This window comes from Siphateles boraxobius, unplaced genomic scaffold (assembly GCF_051911475.1).
Source record: "Siphateles boraxobius isolate OS27281-9 unplaced genomic scaffold, OSU_SipBor_1 13, whole genome shotgun sequence".
Lineage (NCBI taxonomy): Eukaryota > Metazoa > Chordata > Actinopteri > Cypriniformes > Leuciscidae > Siphateles > Siphateles boraxobius.
Genome location: NW_027508733.1, coordinates 6354235 through 6375217, shown reverse-complemented (window position 1 = coordinate 6375217; position 20983 = coordinate 6354235). Strand labels below are relative to the sequence as shown.

The following is a 20983-nucleotide window of genomic DNA, read 5'->3' as shown; positions in this document are numbered from 1 at the left end:
AGTGTTATAGGCCTTAAAGGGATAGTTCACCCAAAAATGAAAATTCTCTCAGTATTTATTCACCCTCATGTTGTTCCAACCGTAAGACCTTCGTTCATCTTCGGAACACGAATTAAGATATGTTTGATGAAATCTGAGAGCTGGATCACTCCTCCATAGCCTTCTCGAGGGATTGAACTTGCAGGTCCCGAAAAGTTATTACAGACATCGTTAAAATAGTCCAAGTCACTACAGTGGCTCAATCTTAAGTTTATCAAACGACAAGAATACTTTTTGTGTGCAAAAAAACTAAAATAACGACTTTATTTCAACTATTACTTTCCTTCTCTGTGGGTCTCGAGTCAGTTCACTAGTGTAACAGTGTAAGCTTCTGTTGTTGTACGTCAACTTCTATTACTTCTCATGTTAATTATTTTGTAGTTATCTGTTGTCTCCATCTGCTCTTCTGCATGTTTGACTGTTATAATAAGCAGATTGCTTTGTTTCTTTTTCAACTGTTTGTATTATTTTGTGAAGCGACCTTGGTTTCTTGAAAGGCGTTATAAAAAAATAAACGTATTATTATTATTATTAACAACATTTCTGTATGTAATAATGTAGGTAATATTAAATATTAATTTATCTGAGATTATAAGCGGAAACGGTATATCATGCATTCTCTTCATCGGAGTATGTTTGGAAATAATATTTCACGTCTTTAAGTCCATTCACAGCTAGTGATATTTAGCCTGTGAACAATTTAAAATAAATGTGCCTCTGATGTTTATATGTTATACTTTATTTATTTATTTATTCATTATTACTACCAAAGTATTTTTTAAATAATTTTTTAGAGATGGCTATTTGCATTTGTACGTTTAGTAACAATCCTTCAAATAAATAAATTTAACCCAGAAAAAAAAAACACACACACACACAAAAAAAGCCCTGAGTTTTGAGTTGATTCAGTATAGAAGTTTCCATTATTTTCCCTGACTTTTTAATACATTTTCCTTTTAATAAGCTAGCACAATTCCTGACTTAATTAATTAATAACCATTTACATGTTTTGGACGTTTGCGTGGTAAGAATGTATGAGGAGTTCAGATATAAAAACCTCATTCTGTAGCGTTTATGCATTGAAATTAGATGGTGCTCTGGCTTCACTTGTTATGATGCCATGAGAATTTAAGTTCTTTATTAATAGCAAAGTTAACCATTATCTACGCTGGATGTAGTTGCACATGGCCGTAGTTTTATTTGGTGCAACAGGTGTAAATATTTATTAAAAGGCTGGGCGAAGCTGAGCCAGCTTAGATCATGGTGCAACGGCTCCTTTGTTTGTTTTTGTTCTACTAAAATATTTTAAATAATTTTTTGAGATAGCTATTTGTATTTTATATGTTCAGTAACAATCCTTGAAATTAATTAATTTAACCCAGAGAAAGTTTTGTAAAGTGTTTTTTTGGCCCCACTGAGTTTATTCAGTATAGTAATTTCTATTATTAACCCTGACTTTTAACAGTTTAATAGATTTTTATGGCCTGTAAATCACAATTTTAAAATTCTTGGGCAAACAGAGACAACAGCAAATGTACTGTATACGCTGTTCTGAAATATTAAGTCATAAGATATGCTTTTACAACTTACCAGTCAGACGGCACCAGCAAAAACAGAACAAAACAAACATGTGGTACATTTTCTTCACCCGTTCAGTGTCTGATCTAATAAAACTTTCCACTGATAACACTCATGTGTGAATCCTCCCACAACGATTCTGACCCTCCTAGTTCAAACAAAACCTGAACGCATGTTAAAAAGCCTATAGTTACATTAAGAAAAAAAAAAAATAATTACAGCTCTTATTACGACTTTAATCCCCGGTTTCACATTTAAGGCTTAAGTCTAGTCCCAGACTAAAATGCATGTTTGAGCTGTTTTAACTGAAAGCATAACTTAAAATATATCAGTGCAATTGTTTTGTCTCAAGATGCACACCAGTGATGTTTTTCTGAGGCATGTTTATAAAAGCTACATAAATTTCCTAATTGAACTAAGGTCTAATCCTGGCTTAATCTAAACCCTGTCTGTGAAACCAGGCCTAACTGTTTTAATAGTGGAATTTAACTGACAATGAAGAAGAAAATTGTGTAAATCTCCTTGAATTAAAAACTTCAAATGGTTTTATAATTCAATTGAATAATCAATAATTGTGTAGCTAAATGAATAAAAAAAAGTTAGAACCTTTGATGTGACCATCAAATTATTAGCCCCTTTCACACAGCAATCCCGGTAAATGACCGTATAATTGCCATAATACTGGTACATACGCTGTTCACACAAACAAAGGCATTACGGTTTACCGGTAAGAGACTGTTCACATATCAGATTCCAAAATACCGTTAATTCTGTGATGTCAGTCATCGAAAATGATCTTGAAACGCAGTGCCGTTGTCTTCATCTGATCGAATGAGAAGCACTTTAGTTTTAATATCTGTTCAATGTGACAATTTTTTTAATTTTAAGTGATAGGTACAAGGGATGATTAAACAGAATCTTTTTTTGCTCTTAAAAACAGGAGACACATATAATAGTACCCAACTGCAGAGCCGCAACACTGATGAATGGAAAAGAAGGCAAGGTCTCGAGCGCGACCGTTGAAAAAGCTGTGAGATGAGGCGCAAGGGTCAGATAATGATCATCTATAGCGTATAGCGCACAGTCCCCCTGTGGTTAAAATCAAGTTTTTAATGTTTTTTATATGTCTATGTGGTGTTTTTAATGTCAACACCATTGCTGAGTTTTTCTTTTTAAAGTGAACCAAAGACAGTCTCAAAAACACGGTTTAAAAATCGCTGGTGTTTCCGACGTTACAAACTACCTTGTAACCAATCAGATCAACGTGTGATCGTCAACGAGTGGATCTCTGAGCTGCTGTGAGTGAGTGGAGGTGGGGCCAATTTGGATATTCAAATAACTGCGTATACTAAATGAGGCAAGGGTGTAGAGTTATGGCGCTTTTTTTTCACTGCATGGTACGGTTCGGTTCGGTACGGCATGCTTTGGCGCTTTTCCACTGCATGGTACAGTACGGTACGGCTCGCTTCGGCTCGCTTTACAGTTTTTCTCGATTGCTAAGACACATTTCTTGAAAGCTGCTCTCCTTTTCTCTAAACTGTGAACACAAAACCCAATTTTCAAGCTACATTCACAAAACCTCAGACTCTTCTTCCAAAACCAAACTTTCACCTCAAAACAGTTCAATCTGTGCTCAAAACTGAACTATGTTGTCAAATCGTGCCCCGAGTCAATCAAAATTAAAAACACTACTGAACAGTCACTAAACACTACGTAGAAAAATAGAAAACACAATGCTCAGTACATGAAGCTGGAGAAATAAATGTTTATTGTTCACTGTAGGCTAAATGCATGTTGTAAAACAAAAAAAAACCTGTGCATTTACTGGAGCACTTGTACAAAAAGACAAAACAGAAATGTTGTGTATTTACACATAGCACTTGTAAAAACAAACAGAAATCTTATGCGTTTGCCACTTGTGTACAGTAAGTGTGTGTGTGTAAAAATAAAGTACAAAAATATACAAATAAGTGCATTACTCAGCCACAGCATCATGTCTCCGTACTGGGTCAGGCCACAGGACTTCATCCACATCACAGGCCACATTTTGTCTGGCCAGGGAACGGGAGAAAAACCCCCTGGCATGCCGTATCCAGGCTTGGCGTGCCTCCACACCGATGTCACCACAGGCAAGTCCCATGGCTTGCAGGAGATTTACCCTGGTGTAAGGTTGGCGTTCATATACCTTCCACCGCCATGAGGAGAAGAATTCCTCAATGGGGTTTAGGAAAGGGGAGTACGGTGGAAGGCAAAGATTGATAAAACCTTGGTTCATATTGAACCACTCTCTACCCTGGAGGGCTCTGTGAAAACTCACATTGTCCCAAACAACAACATAGATGGGATGCTCATCCTGCTGCCCTAACAGAGCATCTCGCATGTGATTGAGGGAAATCAGGAGCTGGTGAGTGTTGTAGGGCCCCAGGTTGGCATGATGGTGGACAACCCCATGATTGCTGATGGCAGCACATAATGTGACATTGCCACCACGCTGCCCAGGAACACCAACAATGGCCGATGGCCAATCACATTACGGCCTCTCCTTCTCCTTTTGGTGAGATTAAACCCAGCTTCATCCATGTAGATGTATTCATGGGGTCTTTCCATTGCATCCAGTTGAAAAACCCTCTCTAGAAATAGATATAGTTTTGTAAGTGATATGGAAAAAGTGATTTAGGCCACTACAGTAAATCACAACTTAGAGTAATCAACATTGAATGTGTCTGGATATATGCCAACCTGTACATACTGGAATCTTTGCTCTTTGATTCTGTCTGAGTTGCGATCAAATGGCACTCTGTATAGCGGTTTCATGCGCAGTTGTTGCGCTTGAGGACACGATCAACAGTAGAGAGGCTGACACTGTTGATACCCTCAAAATTTACATGGTCCTCAATGATCTTTTGCTGAATTTCACTCAGTTTAATGGCATTGTTCTCACGGACCATATCAACAATTAGGGTCTCTTGGTGTGTGGAGGATTAGTGACCCCCCATGTGGCAGTCTTTCAATTCTACAAAAATAGAACATGGAGTTACAAAAAATATACATGGAATACCAGGCCTACAAACAGTTAGACCAACCCTCCATTACAATTCTACAGTACATTGGTACAGTGATGTACTGAAACATATATTTACTTACAGTATACTGTGGTACAGTATATAGTATGTCATACAGTAATTGCTGTCAACATTTACATACTGTATTATAATGTCAAAAAAAGGTAATTACCTGTTCTCTTCTCTAAATCTTCAGATTATGGTGGACACAGTGAGTCTACTGATGTTTGGTTGTACCCTTTGTCCAGCCTCCCCCATGCTCATACCATGGACAAGAACATGGTCGATCACAGTAGCTCTGATTTCATCAGATATTACTGTTCTTTGTCTTCGCTGACCACCTCGACCTCCTCTCACACGAACTCTTCCTCTCAGATTTCTGTCCATTGTAGGGCCTCACAAACCAGTGCTCTCTGAACTGGCTTACTGTATATGTCCCTCACATCATTAGCCACAAGTGTGATCAATTTTGAGTTGTTGTGTTCAAGCGGTGACACCTTTGCTTTAATTGTGTTTGACTTTTGTCACCTGTGCTCACCATTATGCAGCACGGGTGCATCACAATGAAAATGTGTTGGCAAGTTGTGTCTAAACAGGTGAAAAGTGCTTATAGTTTTGCCAAAAGAGTGATTGATTCAATCAGTGGGTTCAGGCAACTGAGCATTTGGTTCAGACAATAGGGTTTAGTGTTTTAGCAATTGAGAAAAACTGTAAATGCTACCACCTCTGTTGAGCGTACCGTACCGATACTAAAATGTGACGTGGAAGCACTGTAGATCACTGATTGGTCAGACAGACAGAATCGTCACTACCAGCGTCATTGTATTTGCGAGACATCAAACCCGCTAGATTTAAATAGCCAGTAACAGCCACCGCTGTAGCACCTGTTTTAAAACTACTTGTTTGACTTGCTTGAAGAAAAAAAACTTCCAAAAACGAAATGGCTGAATCGTGGTCAGTGGACGAGAAGCGCAGACGTTCCTCTTGTTGGTTGCCGAGGAACGGATAAACTATAACGATCAGTCATAATCCCACCCACTTTGAAGCGGTACTAACTGCAGTGGAAAAGCAAACGAGCTAAAGCGAACCGAGTCGTGCCGCGCCGAACCGTACCATGCAGTGGAAAAGCGCCATTACATTCATGCTATTTTGAACATGAAAAAAAAAATTCAAGGACAAAATGTTTAAATATGTCATTTTGATGATCAAAAATGAGTTTTAAGGGATACAATTATTGACAACAGAGGGACTTTAAATAGAAAAACTATTGAAAAACCTTAAGGCTCATGTATACTTTGCGAGACTCGTTCGGATGCAGAAATTGAAGTAGGCAATACCCGGGCCACGTCCATAAGACCTTTATGACTGGCCTAAAGCAGACTACGTCTGGGCGTTCTGACCTCGTACGTGATAATACCGGCAATCTTAATTTTTCGCCCACACAGAGAACATTACAGGTAGTTTACTGGTAATGTTACAACTTACCTTACTGGTAAATTGCCAGAACCAATTAACCGGTATTTTTTTTAAATGTCCTGTTCACACATTATCTCTTACGTTAATTTACCAGTAAAGACTGAATGTGTGAAAGGGACTATTGTCAGTCTCATTGAGGTGTGACACTTGATAAATGAGTCAAACTGAAACCTGCTGCGGTTGGTTTTACTTTTTTTTTTAAATAACCCCTTGCACACGTGCACTCTTTACTGGTAAACTACCGGTAAGAGACAATGCATGTGTGAACTGGACCTTTTCAAAAATACAGCTAAATCGGTTCCGGTAATTTACCAGTAAGGGAAGTTGTAACCAGTGCTCGAAGTGAGCTTCTTTAAAGGGGACATATCATGCTTTTAAATTGTTACTTTTTTCATATAAATCATACATTTGTGGTCTATATAAAGCAGAACTGCAATGCTTGGGTCTGAATTCCTCATTATTATAGCTCCACAGGCCCCTTTTCCTATGTGCGTCTGAGAGCAACTCGTTTTGGTGCGGTCTCTTTAAATGCAAATGAGACACTTCATACCCCGCCCCCTCTCCAGCTCGCAGAGTACTTTTGACATGAGGTAGAGTTTTCATAGAAAGCTGTGTCCCAACTGAGCACATCTGGGGTTTTGTTTGACAGCCTTTGTCAGCAAATGTTGGTCTGTGCCTTATTGGTTTAGCCCTCTAAATAAAGTGAAAGTCGATTATTTCTCTTGTTAAAACAAGCACACTAACAAGACAAATGACTACGGCCTAATCTTACCACTAAAAATCTGTATTGATAATATGCTACGTTTAGAAAAGCATCAGAAAACACAGCAGCTAAATGACCATTGTCATGATGAAACTCAACAACAGTAATAACGCTACAGACGTGTACTTAAAAAAAAAAGACAGACAAAGGTACTGCTAAACCATGACCACCGTGTGTTTTAAAGAAAGTAGAGTACTTTATTTTTATTAACATTATTTACAACCATTGTACAAAATGGCATCACGCCTCAGACTGAAAGGCTTCAGGTCTCAGGAAAAACATGTCAGGTCTCATACAAATAGGCATCAGACGAAACGGACTCAGACAAAAAGACATCAAACAAAAAAGCATTGGATGAAACGGACTTAAGGCCCCGATATATTCACTGCAAAGATTTTTTTCTTCTTTGCTTAGGCGTAAACCAAAGTTGGAAAATACCTTTTGTGAGTAATTCCATTTGAAAGAAGTGTTTATTCAACGTTTTTACTTGCAGACATGTTTTTATATATTTTTAGAAATATAAAAACAATCACATATCCCGTAGAGATAGCACTGTCAGACAGATTAGGAAAATTTACACAAATTAGACGGATAAAGACTTGGCATCAGAGTTTTAAAATCAAACATGTTAAGAGAACAATACATCTTGATTGTTAAACCAATGAGCATTAAGTTGTGTCGTCAGCAAGTTGTTTCCCATCATGCTTTTGATCAGCACAGTTGGTGGAGAGAAACTGCAGAATCCGACACGTCCGCCTTGATTTTGCTCATCTCAAACTAGCCTGTGACTGAACCCCAATTGTTTAATTTTGCACGAGAATCACCGTAGCGTCATAGATAAAATTAGATAAAATGTACAAACCATTTGTTCAATTAAGAATGTAGTAAACACTACAAAGAAAGTCGAGCATAATCTAAGCCACTAAAAAGACTGATGAAAAGAGGGCGAAACATCATCCTGCAACCTTTTTAAACTACTCATGACCACCTTTACTAGAATTGATCTCATTAACTTGTAGAATTTATAATAGATAATCTGTTAAAGGAATAGATTTTTCACTAAATATTTATATTACCACAGGTAGATATAGTTTCTAAATGTGTAGGTTGCTATATTTTCATAATAAATGCTATAAATAAATGGTAATGAGGTGCCATCAGTGGTCTTACCTGTAATTATATCCTTATTGTAACAAATGCCATATTAAACAACTACAAGAACATCAGGTGCTAGATATAAATAGAGGCTGTAATATTTTGCACATTGGAATACTCCTGTTACGAACCTCCAGTGGAAAGTCCAGGGGAGGAGGAGGTTGGTGACAGTAATAAAACCATTTCGGGTTGAAGGAACAAAGGAGACCGATTTATCAGCAAGTATGGCATTTATTTACAACATTAATTATCCAAAAGGTACAACAGATTCAAAAAGGTAAGTCTCAAAAAAAAAAAAAACAACTACAACTACAAAAGGGAAACAAACACATTAGTATTTACCACCTGATATATTCTATATTCTGACCGAACTTCGTTTTCTACGATTCATGTGAATGCACGTAGCTTCAGAGAAAACTTCGATCACTTTAAAACTTTCTTATCTACCTTGTCACACTCCTTTTCAGTTTTAGCATTTACGGAAACATGGCTCCATAATGATACATCACACCTCTATAATTTATCACATAATGCTATTCACTCTTGTAGAGAAATGAAAAGAGGAGGAGGAGTCTCTCTGTACGTGGCTGATTCATTTAATTATATTCTCAGAAAGGATTTAAGTAATGACTTCAACTTAACATTAGTAGAATCTTTATTTATTAAAATTCCTTCATGTTACTTATTTAAAGGGAAAAGCATTGCGATTGGATGTATTTATAGACCACCGGCTACAGATTTAAATGCTTTCATTGATGCACTTGAGTCAACTTTGGATAATATTTCAAAGGAACATAAGCTCTGTCTGTTACACTGTGATTTCAATTTGAATATCTTACATGCTGATCTCACTGCTCCACATGATTTCCTTAACACCCTGTACTCTGTAAATTTGTATCCTTTAATTACAAAACCTACTAGGGTTACTACTCACTCAGCTTCTCTTATAGACAATATTTTGTTCAACTCATGTGACTACAAAGTGTCAGCAGGGCTGTTATGGTGTGACGTGTCTCGCCATTTTCCAGTCTTTCAAATGATGCACTCTGTCTCTAATCCTTGTACTACTAATAATGTGCATGTAAAATATCGAAATGTCACCCTTAAATATATTGGAATATTCAAATCAGCCATCAGTTCTATCATATGGGATGAGGTCATGTTGTTGCAGGATGCTATTAAAGCCTATGATTTATTTTTGACTCTCTTTAATTCTGCTCTGGAATCCAGTTTTCCTTTGATCGCTGTGAAATCCAAAGTAGTTAGAGAGAAACCCTGGTTTACTGGTGAATTAAGGAAACTATCTAGAAAGAAAAATCGGTTGTATCGCAAGTCTATCATCAAGCCCACTCCTCATAACCTAGAAACATAAAAAAAATATAGGAACCAATTCACAAGATTAATTGGGGCGACTAAAAAAAAGTTTTATGCCGACCAGTTTAATCGTGTCTCTAATGACATTAAATCAACCTGGAACATTATAAATCAGGTACTGAGTCGTAATAGGAAGGTTACATCTGCACCCACAGAGATGAGGGACCATGATAGGTGTCTATCAGACCCCCTTGATATAGCTGATGGCTTTAATCATTTTTTCACCAAAATTGGTTTTGATTTAGCTCACAATATCCAGAAGACTGATAATGATCCATGTTGCCAAATAAATGGGCGGTACGCTCCCCTCCCTAATCTTGATCCCCCAACTACGCAGGAGGTCCGAGATATTATTTTTTCTTTAAAAAATTCAGCCCCTGGATACGATGGTATTAAGAGTATCCTCCTCAAGGAGACCATTGATCATATTATTCAACCTCTCACTTATGTTATCTCCTTATCATTTCAATCCGGAATTATTCCCCAGGCTCTTAAAATTGCAAAAGTTATTCCCATTTTTAAATCAGGTGATATAAAGGAGTTTAGCAATTATCGTCCCATATCCATTCTGCCTTGTATCTCTAAAATATTTGAGAAACTCGTCTACGAACGATTAAATAAACATTTAATTGCTAATAACATTATTTATAAACACCAATATGGGTTTCGGAAAAAAATATTCAACAGAACACGCATTAATACAGGTTGTAAATTATATATCAAATGCCCTTGATAATAAAAAAATTGCTCTTGGTGTTTTTCTTGATTTAAGTAAGGCTTTCGATACTGTTTCACATGATATTTTGATTTCTAAGCTTAATGGATATGGTGTGGAGGGTACTGCCTTAGTTTGATTCCACAATTACTTTATTAACAGAGAACAATTTGTTTATTTCAATGGCTTCTTTTCTAAAACTTCAAAAATTTCATTTGGGGTTCCTCAGGGTTCTATTTTGGGTCCTTTATTGTTTCTAATTTATATTAATGATTTATTTCTTTGTTGTAAACATTTACTACCCATTTTATTTGCTGATGATACCAGTCTCATTGCAGTGCACAAGGATTTTGTCACTTTGATACGGCATGTTAATGACGAGTTAAAAATATTATCAAATTGGTTTCGCACCAACAAGCTAAAGCTCAATGTCAAAAAATGTAACTTTATGTTATTCCACAATATTAAAAAATTCTACCCCAAAGAACATGCTTGTATTCAAATTGATGGAGCTCCAGTTATTCAAGTGGCTTCAACAAAATTCCTCAGTGTCCTGATTGATGAAGGTTTAACTTGGGTCAAACATGTTGATCTAGTCTGTACAAGATCCTCTAAAATGTTAAATATTTTAAGAATTGTTTTACCTTCAATTCACTCATCTAACGCTTTACTATAGCTTTTTATTCCCCTTTATGAATTATTGCAATATTGTCTGGGGTGCTACTTTTCCCACTTATCTTGCAAGAATTTCTAAAATTCAAAAGAAGTTCTTGCGGATGATTTCCTAATCGTCTAAATATGCTCCTTCGGCACCGCTATTTCTTAGATTTAAGATTTTACCAATCGAGAACGTCAATGTTTACTTACCATGCATATTTATTCATAAGTTTATTTGCAAGAGAGAAGATTTTCCACCGATATTACAACACTTTTTTACTTTTATCTCAGATACTCATATACATCAAACAAGGCATAGTGAATTAAATCTTGTCTTACCGTTCTCTAGAACTTCAGGCTATAAAACTGACCTCAGTTTTAGGGTTCCTCAATTATGGAGTAAATTAAGTTTGTCCCTAAGATCTATGTCTTCTTTGTTTGTCTTTAAAAAACAGTTGATGGACCTTTTGATTTTACTATGACAGCATTTGGTTCTAGTCTCCTGCAGTACACTTTATATGCTGCTCTTCACTTTTGATTCTCCTTTACCGTTACTCTTCAACATCTGTAACCTTAAGTTAAAAGGATAATCAGGCTTTGGAAAATATGTTTTTCCCTCTCTTTACTATTCAACTTATTTGTCTGCGTGTCTTTATTTATTTATTTATTTTTTGTTTATTCATGTAAGCGGAGTGGAACTCTGTATAAACCCAAGTGGGTTTTGTTCCCCTCCTTGAACTGTATCCTTGTGATATCCGTGCAGAACAAATAAATAAAAAACGCCTATTAAACGTGTGCATGAGAGAGCGGTGCGTGACTTGTGCCAGGCTAGCATCGCTAATCATAGCTTACATTAACTTTTACTAGCAGTGATTTTAAATGGATTTTCCCAATAGCATGCCAAACTTTACCTGTCGAGTAGAAACTTTGCCACTGAGGCATCGGTGGGAAGCCCAACCTGTGCTTTTAGCGCACGCTAGCGTGTGAAATATTCTCCCAAAAACACTCTGGTCTTGTTTCTTTCTTCAGAGGCCTTTCTCTTCTTGTCGTACAATTCGTAGACACTTTTTCTCTTGCGACCCTCAGACATTTTGAAAAAACCCGGTGAGAACGGCGAGCTTCAATGAATGGCTGAAACCGTAGCTCACCACACATATACACCTGAAAGTGCGCATGCGCAGAAAGCGAAAACTACCTAGGGAAGAGCACGTACGACGGCCTTACGTAAACATATCACCAGAATGATTGACAACTAGGAGGACCAATAGTCTTGATGATCCACCCGGAAAAAAAAAAAATCCTCCACTATACCTTTAAAGGTTAACTAAACCCCTGGTCAGAGCCTGACTCTCCCCACTGGCAATATTTGAAAAATGCTGGAAAAGTGGGCAGAGCCCAGCGGAGGGGGGTGTGCACCTGAGACGCAACTGTCTGTATGGAACCTGCCTTCGTCACCACCACCCCTTACGTCACGAACCACCGCAACCACCAATAGGAAAATTCAACTGCAGTAGCCACCATTCAACCTGAAGAGGGCAGCACTTCAGATGTTTTTACACCATATATTGTAGAATTAAAACACTTTAAACCCAAATGTCAAAAAATGTACTTGAATCAATGAACAGCATTTATGAAGCTCCATTCTTACAGATCATTAACTAAAAAAAGTTGTTTTAGTGTTTAGTTACCCTTTAACTGTTCTGCTCAACGACCTTCAGATTTTTAGACAAACAAAACCACGCTGCAAGTCGAAGTGATTAATATAGCCTAAGAACATAAAACACAATTTTACAGCACTGCACAAATGAAATTAAGCCGGAAGTCATTTTAAATACTTTTTGAATGACGTGAATATCATCACTCTGTAGTGCGTATTACTTCACTTTGTCTTTCATGCGGAGACTATGAACGCAAAATGGCAGCCTATTTAAATTTAATGGCCAAACGGATGTTTTCTAAAAGTCCTCTTTGGTATTATTGATGAAATATAACAATTACATTAAATTAGAGGTGGGCATAGATTCTTTTTTTTAATCTAGATTAATCTCACTGGAATCTTGGAATTAATCTAGATTAATCTAGATTAAAATGACTCATTTGAATTCTGCCTAAGGCATTCAGAATATGTGTGCTACCCAAATAATAACTAAAAGTTAGTCTTTGAGAATAGTTTGCCTCGCGTAGGGATGTGAATTTCTGCCAAAAATGCCATTCGACAATAGAGGAGCAAAAGTCGAATATCGTTCAAAGAAAATTATAAAATAAAATAAATAAATACAACGCACAATTACAATGACAGAAAGGGAGGCCAATTTCATCTTTAGCGATTTGTCATCAAACAAACTGTTTATTAATTGAACAAGTAACATGTTTTCGTCGTTTTTTTTAAACATAGTAATTTAGGCTAATTGGAAGAAGAAAAAAAAACAATAAGCATGTAGCTACAGTCCGTTTTTGCATCGCCAAACCAGATGCTCGTTAGATCAAAAAATAATGTCATATGTCATAATGATTTTATGTGAACCTCCTCCTTTTTATGTGAAGCCTCCTCCTTTTTAAACAAATTAGTTTCAATCAATGTAAACTATTCGTGTGACTATGCCCCTGGGCAAAACACACACATTACCGCGGGATGGCGGGTGTTCATTTCATAAACTGTACACAATGGAAGCTTATTTATTTTGTAACCTATAAATTAATTTATATGTCCAACGGGTAATGTCATACTTTTTAGTAGTGCTATCGTGGCGTAATAATCTGTTTGGTTGTGAAATGTATTACCTGAATGAAATGAAATCGAGTATCGTCCTGTGGAATCATTCATTCACAGACAGCTTACGAAGGTGTTCAACTAATAAAGATCTTCATCGCTGGCAAAAAAAATATGATGCATTTGCAGATTTGCTTTCACTAGACTAAACTGTAGCTCTTGATGTTCTTAAATCTTCCTGTTACGACTCCGTGTCGAGTGTGATTGAACGCGCTTCAGACGATTCGGTGCGTGAGGAACTGAACAGAACTGATTCGCGAACCGATTTAGACAGATCTGCCAACTTGTTTGATGAAGGCCGTTTCTCAATATGCGTTCTTGTCTGTACTTGTGTTCTTGTGGACTTGTGAAACGTCATCAGTCGCTGCCCAAGTACTGTCTCAATACACAAGTTTGCATTTCAACAGGGTATCCTGCTTTATTAATGTTTATTATGAATTTCTTAAATAAACAAACTTCAACAACATAAGGCGTATCCTTAATTTCACAGGAAACGAAGGACGCAATTGGATGAGCCTTTGACGCTATTGCACGTGCCTCAAATCACAACTGGCTTAATGGATAATTTTGAAACAGTAATTAAGTTCCAGTGATAAGCATAAACTACAACTGTTCACATTTACAAAACGAGCCATAGTTTGTGTAATATGATAAATCGTCTGATCTGTTTTTCCTGATTGATTACAGAAATGCCAATTTGCATTATCAATCTGCATGACGAGCTGTGTTGTAGTGCGCCATCTAGAGTCATAACTAGGTATTCACCGTTCCAAAAATAAAAGTGAACGTTTAGTGTAGCATTGAAATCACATTTCCGATGTAAACATAATAATAATCACTCAAATCATGACTTAGTTCATTTATATAACAAACTCACAAATAATTTTGTGGCAAACAAACTCACATGTGATCCGTTATGAGAAAATGTATCTTTTAATAGCAATTGTCAGATGAACATAAGTTCACCTCCTTTTTCAAGAAAATAGTGTTTTATTTAAGTTAAACTTTAAGGCACTTTTAAAGATAAATAATTACATTTTACATTTCAATACATTTCAAAATTAAAATATAATTGAGATAATCTCTATCGTCCTCAAACAGACTCACAATTTTTAAAGTCTATTGTTAATAACAAGATGTAAGTGCACAATATCAGTCAGTTTTCCTGTGAACGTTGTTTCTTGTTGATCTCACAGAGCTGATGCTATTTTAACTGTTGTTGCTCAAAAACACACCAGATGGCACAATTTATGAGTTAAATCAAAATCATGCAACTGAAAATAGAAAGATGTTAATATCAGTCAACTGAATTGGTAAAATCAATTATCAGGTGATCTCCAGTAATAATGAATGTGTGTCTTCATCTGTTCCAGATCCAGGTTTGTCTTCAGCTGCTATAGCAGGAATAACTGTTGCTGTTGTTATGCTGTTTGTGACTGTAGCAGTCACTGCTGTGATTTACTATCATCACAAGAGATGTACTCCACCAAAACGAAATGGTAAGTATAACATACAGCTGATTATACAAAATGTAAATATGAGATTTATTGTGCAAAAATAATCTTTAGAAAAATGACTAAAGTAAGAGTTTGTTTTTTTCAAACAGGAGACAAGACACCAAGAAAAAATGATGATCAGGTGAGATACTGTGAGCACTGAATCTACCTTTAAAAAAAAACTGAATGTACAGCAGACTGACAACTGTGAGAACTGTCAAAGCCCAACAAAATTGAAAAACAAAAACAAAACACTACATGCCAAAATTGGTTTGTGGTGATTAAGCTAAAGGTGTGACTGTTTTCTCACTGCCGTCTTTTTTGTTGAGTGTTTATTTTGTTATTGAGAAGAAAGCATGCTGCACATTTTTACATATTCATTTAAACTCGCTCTCAGCAGTGCAGGCAGCGTCTGGATGTTTGCATACAGTATATCACTAGTCACGAATTTAAAACTTCTTTTTACCCTGAAGTGAAGCAGGAAAACGAACTTCACCATGAGAATATCTGGGCCTTTGGTGGTGTCTGTTTGTGTTTTCTGTGTGAATGTATGTGTGGTTTCATTCAGAAATCATCACACAGAAACACCATTTCTAATAGAGATTGCTAATGTGACGTCATCGTGACGTATTACCAGTGGTGAACGCAAAGCATTTTGGGAATCCGCGGCACAAACAGAAGGCGCCAGACTTGATTGCATGGAGGGAAGAACGCAGTGTTCAAGATACCGTCTACCTGCTGTGTTATAAACTGCAATAGTCCTTCTTGCAGAGTTTTGAAAACGAACGTTACGGGTTGTTTTAAAGACATGTTTGTATATGCTCGTAGACAGCCACTCTGAAGTGGTCAGAGGCGATTCTAAAAGATTAAAAAAGTCGAGACAGGACCATCGTCAAAATTCTACCCACCACTCTAACTTAGTTCATCCAAAACAAACTAGAAAATAGACTCAAAGTGCTATACCTGAATTATCTTTTAAGAACGGATCAATATATTTGTTTTCCTTAATTTTAATTAACGCTAACTTTTTTCTCACCTGAATGGTAAATAATTGATTTTCGTATTTACATTTATCTGACGCTCAAAAAAATGATTCAAGCCCTTCTTAGAGGTGACACATTTAAATCTAATTTGCTTTATTTAAATATATCTATTTAAGATCATATGTGTAAATATATTTAATTGGTTTAACTAAAAGTTATTTATAGCTCCACTCAAAAAAAATATTCATTGGATGAACTCAATTAAGTTGCGGGCAGGATTTCCATCCAATAAATATATGTAGCCCCAACTCAAACTGAGTAAATCCATTCAACAGAATGTAAATCAGTTAGCCTAACTCATTTGTAATAAATAGATACAAAAGAATATAAACGAGAGAGGCTAGCTTATTTTTATCAAATACGTATTACTAACCAGAATTACTTTATTTCTGTCAGACATCTATAAAAGTTTTATTGAGAATTAACAGGGGTTCAACTCTATGTTTTCCATTTGAAGTCACCATAACAGTGATCAATGATTCTATTAGTTGGGCTCCTAACTTTTATTATATCTATTGACTTTTTTGCCTGCTGTGACAATGTGTTTGTTAAACACATTTGGAGCAGCAAAGAATACTAAAGTGAAATGACATCAGCTGATGATGGTTAACGGTTAATGGTTTTATAATCATCATGAAGCAGACTGATTCACTGAGGTATTTTAATCTAACAATTTTTTTTTTTTTTTCACAACAAACCCTGTGTTACTGCAGCATGAGATCAAGCATTATTATAACAATAAGTTTGAAGACTTTAACGAACATGAACACAAGAAATCAGTTTCTGATGACACACACAGACATCAACAATCGGCGTATGAATCTCAACAATGTTGACAATCACAAATATTTAGATAAACAGATTAATTCAGAACATCACTGAAAATCTACTAATTCACAACAAATACAACAGCAAAAAATAAAAGCAAATATTTAGAATCAAACAAAATTACAGGACAGTTCAGCTGCATAATTTATTCATGTTGCAATGCATGCTGGGAGTTTTGTACTATGGTGGTACCCAGCATGCATTGCAGCAAAGTACTTTTGATTGTCACCATTGTTGAGATTCATACGCTGATTGTTGATGTCTGTGTGTGTCTTCATAAACAGACGTTTTTGTGCTCATGTTCGTTAAAGTCTTCAAACTTAGTGTTATAATATTCCTTGATCTCATGCTGCAGTAACACAAGGTATGTGTTGTGAAAAAAACGTGACAACATAATGGTTAGGTTATAAAAACCTCAGTAAATCATTCTGTTTCATAATGATTATAAAACCATCAACAGGTAACCATCATCAGCTGATCTCATTTCACTTTAGCTTACTTTGCTGCTCCAAATGTGTTTAACAAACACACTGTCACAGCAGCCTAAAAAGACAATATATATAATAAGAGTTAAGAGCCCAACTAATGGAAACACTAACCACTGTTATGGTAACTTTAAATGGAAAACAGAGTTAAACCCCTGTTAATTTTCAATAAAACTTTTGTAGACATCTGACAGAAATTAAGTCAGTCTGGTTAGTAATAAGTATTTGATAGAAATAAGTTAATCGAGTCACTTGTTTATATTCTTTTGCATCTATTTGATACAAATGAGTTAGGTTAACTAATTTACATTCTGTTGAATGGATGTACAAAGTTTGAGTTGGGGCTACATATATTTAATGGATGGAAATCCTGCCCACAACTTAATTGAGTTCATCCAATGAATAATTTTTTTGAGTGTACCATTAAAAACACATTTGATTTTCTTTTTTAATCAGTGTAGAATATGTAACTGCTCTGAAGACAATAAATGAAAACCAATGCGATATGATTAATGTCCAAAAGATGTAACCCACAGACTGTTTTGAAATGGGGTTGGATGTTGCTTTTAAAACTGTGTGTTTGGTTGGGTGACCGTTGTAGGTTACAGCTTGACAAGAGTTTAGAGTGTGACAAAAGCACAATGTTGTGTTTTATTGCGAGTGTAAGTTACACAAATATAAGTAAACACTTTGCAGTTTGAATGATAACCTCTATGAACAAAATGACGGAGTATGTTTTTATGTTTCCACTGTTCATCGTGCCTCTCTCTCTCTCTCTCTCTCTCTCTCTCTCTCTCTCTCTCTCTCTCTCTCTCTCTCTCTCTCTCTCTCTCTCTCTCTCTCTCTCTCTCTCTCTCTCTCTCTCTCTCTCTCTCTCTCTCTCTCTCTCTCTCTCTCTCTCGCGGGCGCACACACACACACACCAGCATTGCAATCTTGACATTAATTCTCACTGCATGCAGATAGATGAGAGAGAGCGAGGAGTGTGGTGCTTAAAACATTTGCCTACTTTTGAACGGACGACAGTTTTCTGGTATGGTCGACAATGTTTTCTTTAGCCCGCTGAATTTTGTAGGATTATATTCTGTTTTTCACGCTATTTTTTTCATGCCAGAACACTAGCCTGCTATGCCCATAGACATCATATAGAGACTAGATGCCCTATTGGCCGCTGAGCACCGAGAAATAGGGCCGCCATCTTGAACCGGTCATACTCCTAGTTTCGTTGCGTGGTAGCAGATAAGATGCCAGAGCATTGTAGAGCATTTTCCTGTTCTAATCGGCGGACCATCGCAAATAGGGCCCGGGGGATTACTTTTCACAAGTAAGTTTTAACATTATCGTACTATTGGTTGTATTTTGTGAATGGAATATTACCAGATAATTGAGAAGGAGCAAGGATCTTTGATATTACTGTACTGAAATCGTAGCCAGCTAACGTTAGCTAGGCTATGTTTACTGCTGAGGTGGGGTAAAGTAATAATTACAAGAGCTTCTCGGTTATCAGGTACAATCATTCAACTGCCCTGTTGTATAAATACATTATATATATATATATATATATATAGTTTTTTTTGTTTGCGCACGTGATATCAGGAAGCAATATAATACACGCATGACGGCGATGCGCAAATTAAGTTACCCCCTCCCATAATTCTATGTAGAAATAAAACAATTATTATTGGTATAATAACATTGGCCAGTGAATTTTACACAAGTGTCATAGACTGTATTATCATTGTTGGGCAGTCACTACTTGTAGCTTAGCTAGTAACTTATTATTTTGTTGTTAGCTTCACTATTTACTGAATCAAGTAACTTTTCAGTAGCTTAACTCTATTTAAAAATGGGAGTTTTGTTGAAGAAAGGTTCTAAGAAATGTGAAGGAAGAAAATAAGCTTGACCTCCATTGTGAAATGTTTTTGTGTAGACTCCAAAATCTTCCGTTTTCATTTTAAAGGTTTCCCAGGGACAAAGTTGTGAGGAAGAAGTGGGAAGTGGCTTTGAGGAGAGAAGTCTTCCATCCAAATGATTCATCCGTGCTTTGCTCTCAACATTTTAAGCAGGGTGATTTTGATAGGACAGGTCAGATTGTCAGACTCTGAGATAATGTTATTCCTTCCGTCTTCAGCTTCCCTGTACACCTCCAAAGAGTAGGTGTATCCTCATAAGGCTGTTAGCATTCATAAATGTAAATATTAGCCTATATTATCAATCACGGGGCAGGGTAAGATACTCATCCCTTTATACAAATTTCATTATGTATTATGCTTCTTCATTTTAGTTGGAAAAGGGCAGGGATACGTCTACCACACTGTGTGTGTGTGTGTGTGTGTGTGTGTGTGTGTGTGAGAGAGTGTGTGTGTGTGTGTGTGTGTGTGTGTGTGTGTGTGTGTGAGAGTGAGAGTGTGTGTGTGTGTGTGTGAGAGAGAGAGAGAGAGAGAGAGAGAGAGAGAGAGACTGTGTCTGTTCGTGTGTGAGAGTGTGTGTGAGAGAGAGACTGTGTCTGTTCGTGTGTGAGAGTGTGTGTGAGAGAGTGTGTGTCACAAATCATAAATTGTTTCATCAACTTATTAAAATATCTTACTTTACTGCAACTATCCTTCTTCATCATATTTATAGTGTGTGATTTATAAAATACCTTATATCCTACATCACATATACATCATATATTGTGTCTGGTGACTTTATATCTTATATCAGAATATTATATTACTGTTTAGCCTACTATGAATATTAAAATAAACCGAACCATGTGTCCTGTATCATAGCTACATGAATGACCTTTGCAGCAAAAAAAAAAACACGTGAAAATCAGTTTGGTATTCAGTGAGTTATGATTAATTGAATGCGCTGACAGCTCACAACGGTGGCAGATTACAGCGGGTGACCGGTCTAAGATGGCGGCCCCACGGCTCGTCCGCGCCAATAGGCAGTAGCGGTCGATAGGGCGTCTATCTATATGATGTATATGGCTATGCCAGCCCATGTAAACGGGCCAAACATACCCATAATTCTTTGCATTCTCATGACGTTGCCGCCCAGTTGGTCACATGTCTTAGCGATCTCTATTGATGTATTTAAAAGAGCGCTGATCTTGTATTGTTTTACTTCAGAATGAAGAACAGTCTTTACATTCAACAAACATCAGAGAGAAAAACAATTTTCTGTGTTTGTGTGACTGAATCATTAATCCTGACCATTTGTTTTAACTTCTGTGAATTTGTGTTCATTCTTTCAGATGAATAACCAAGAACAAACGCCCCTTTTTAACAATTCAACGAAGGGTGTCACTAATGAAACGTCCCTTCATCAGCCTGAGAATCCACAGATGGATGCTGCTTAAGGGACGTCATTTAATCAAACAAAGCCTTTGCAGACGGGTGATCCTGGTGAGACGTCCAGTAGTACGATCGAGCCTTCGCAGACGGGTGACACTGACAAGGCTCTCAGTGGTCAGAAAGAGTCTTCACAGACGGGTTACGCTTGCAGGAGTCTCTGTGGTCAGAAAGAGCCTTCACAGACCGGTGACACTAACGGGG

General features: G+C 36.8%; 1 protein-coding gene across 1 annotated transcript in view; it reads left to right on the top strand.

Moving 5' to 3' along the window:
- Positions 1–15695, top strand: part of LOC143736301 (uncharacterized) — a 47880-nt gene extending 32185 nt beyond the window's left edge. The window contains exons 3-5 of the mRNA XM_077227043.1: positions 14963–15088; positions 15196–15227; positions 15654–15695. Of these exons, the coding sequence (XP_077083158.1) occupies positions 14963–15088; positions 15196–15227; positions 15654–15695 (200 nt within the window). The remainder of the gene's footprint in view (positions 1–14962; positions 15089–15195; positions 15228–15653) is intronic.
- The last annotated feature ends 5288 nt before the right edge of the window (positions 15696–20983 follow it).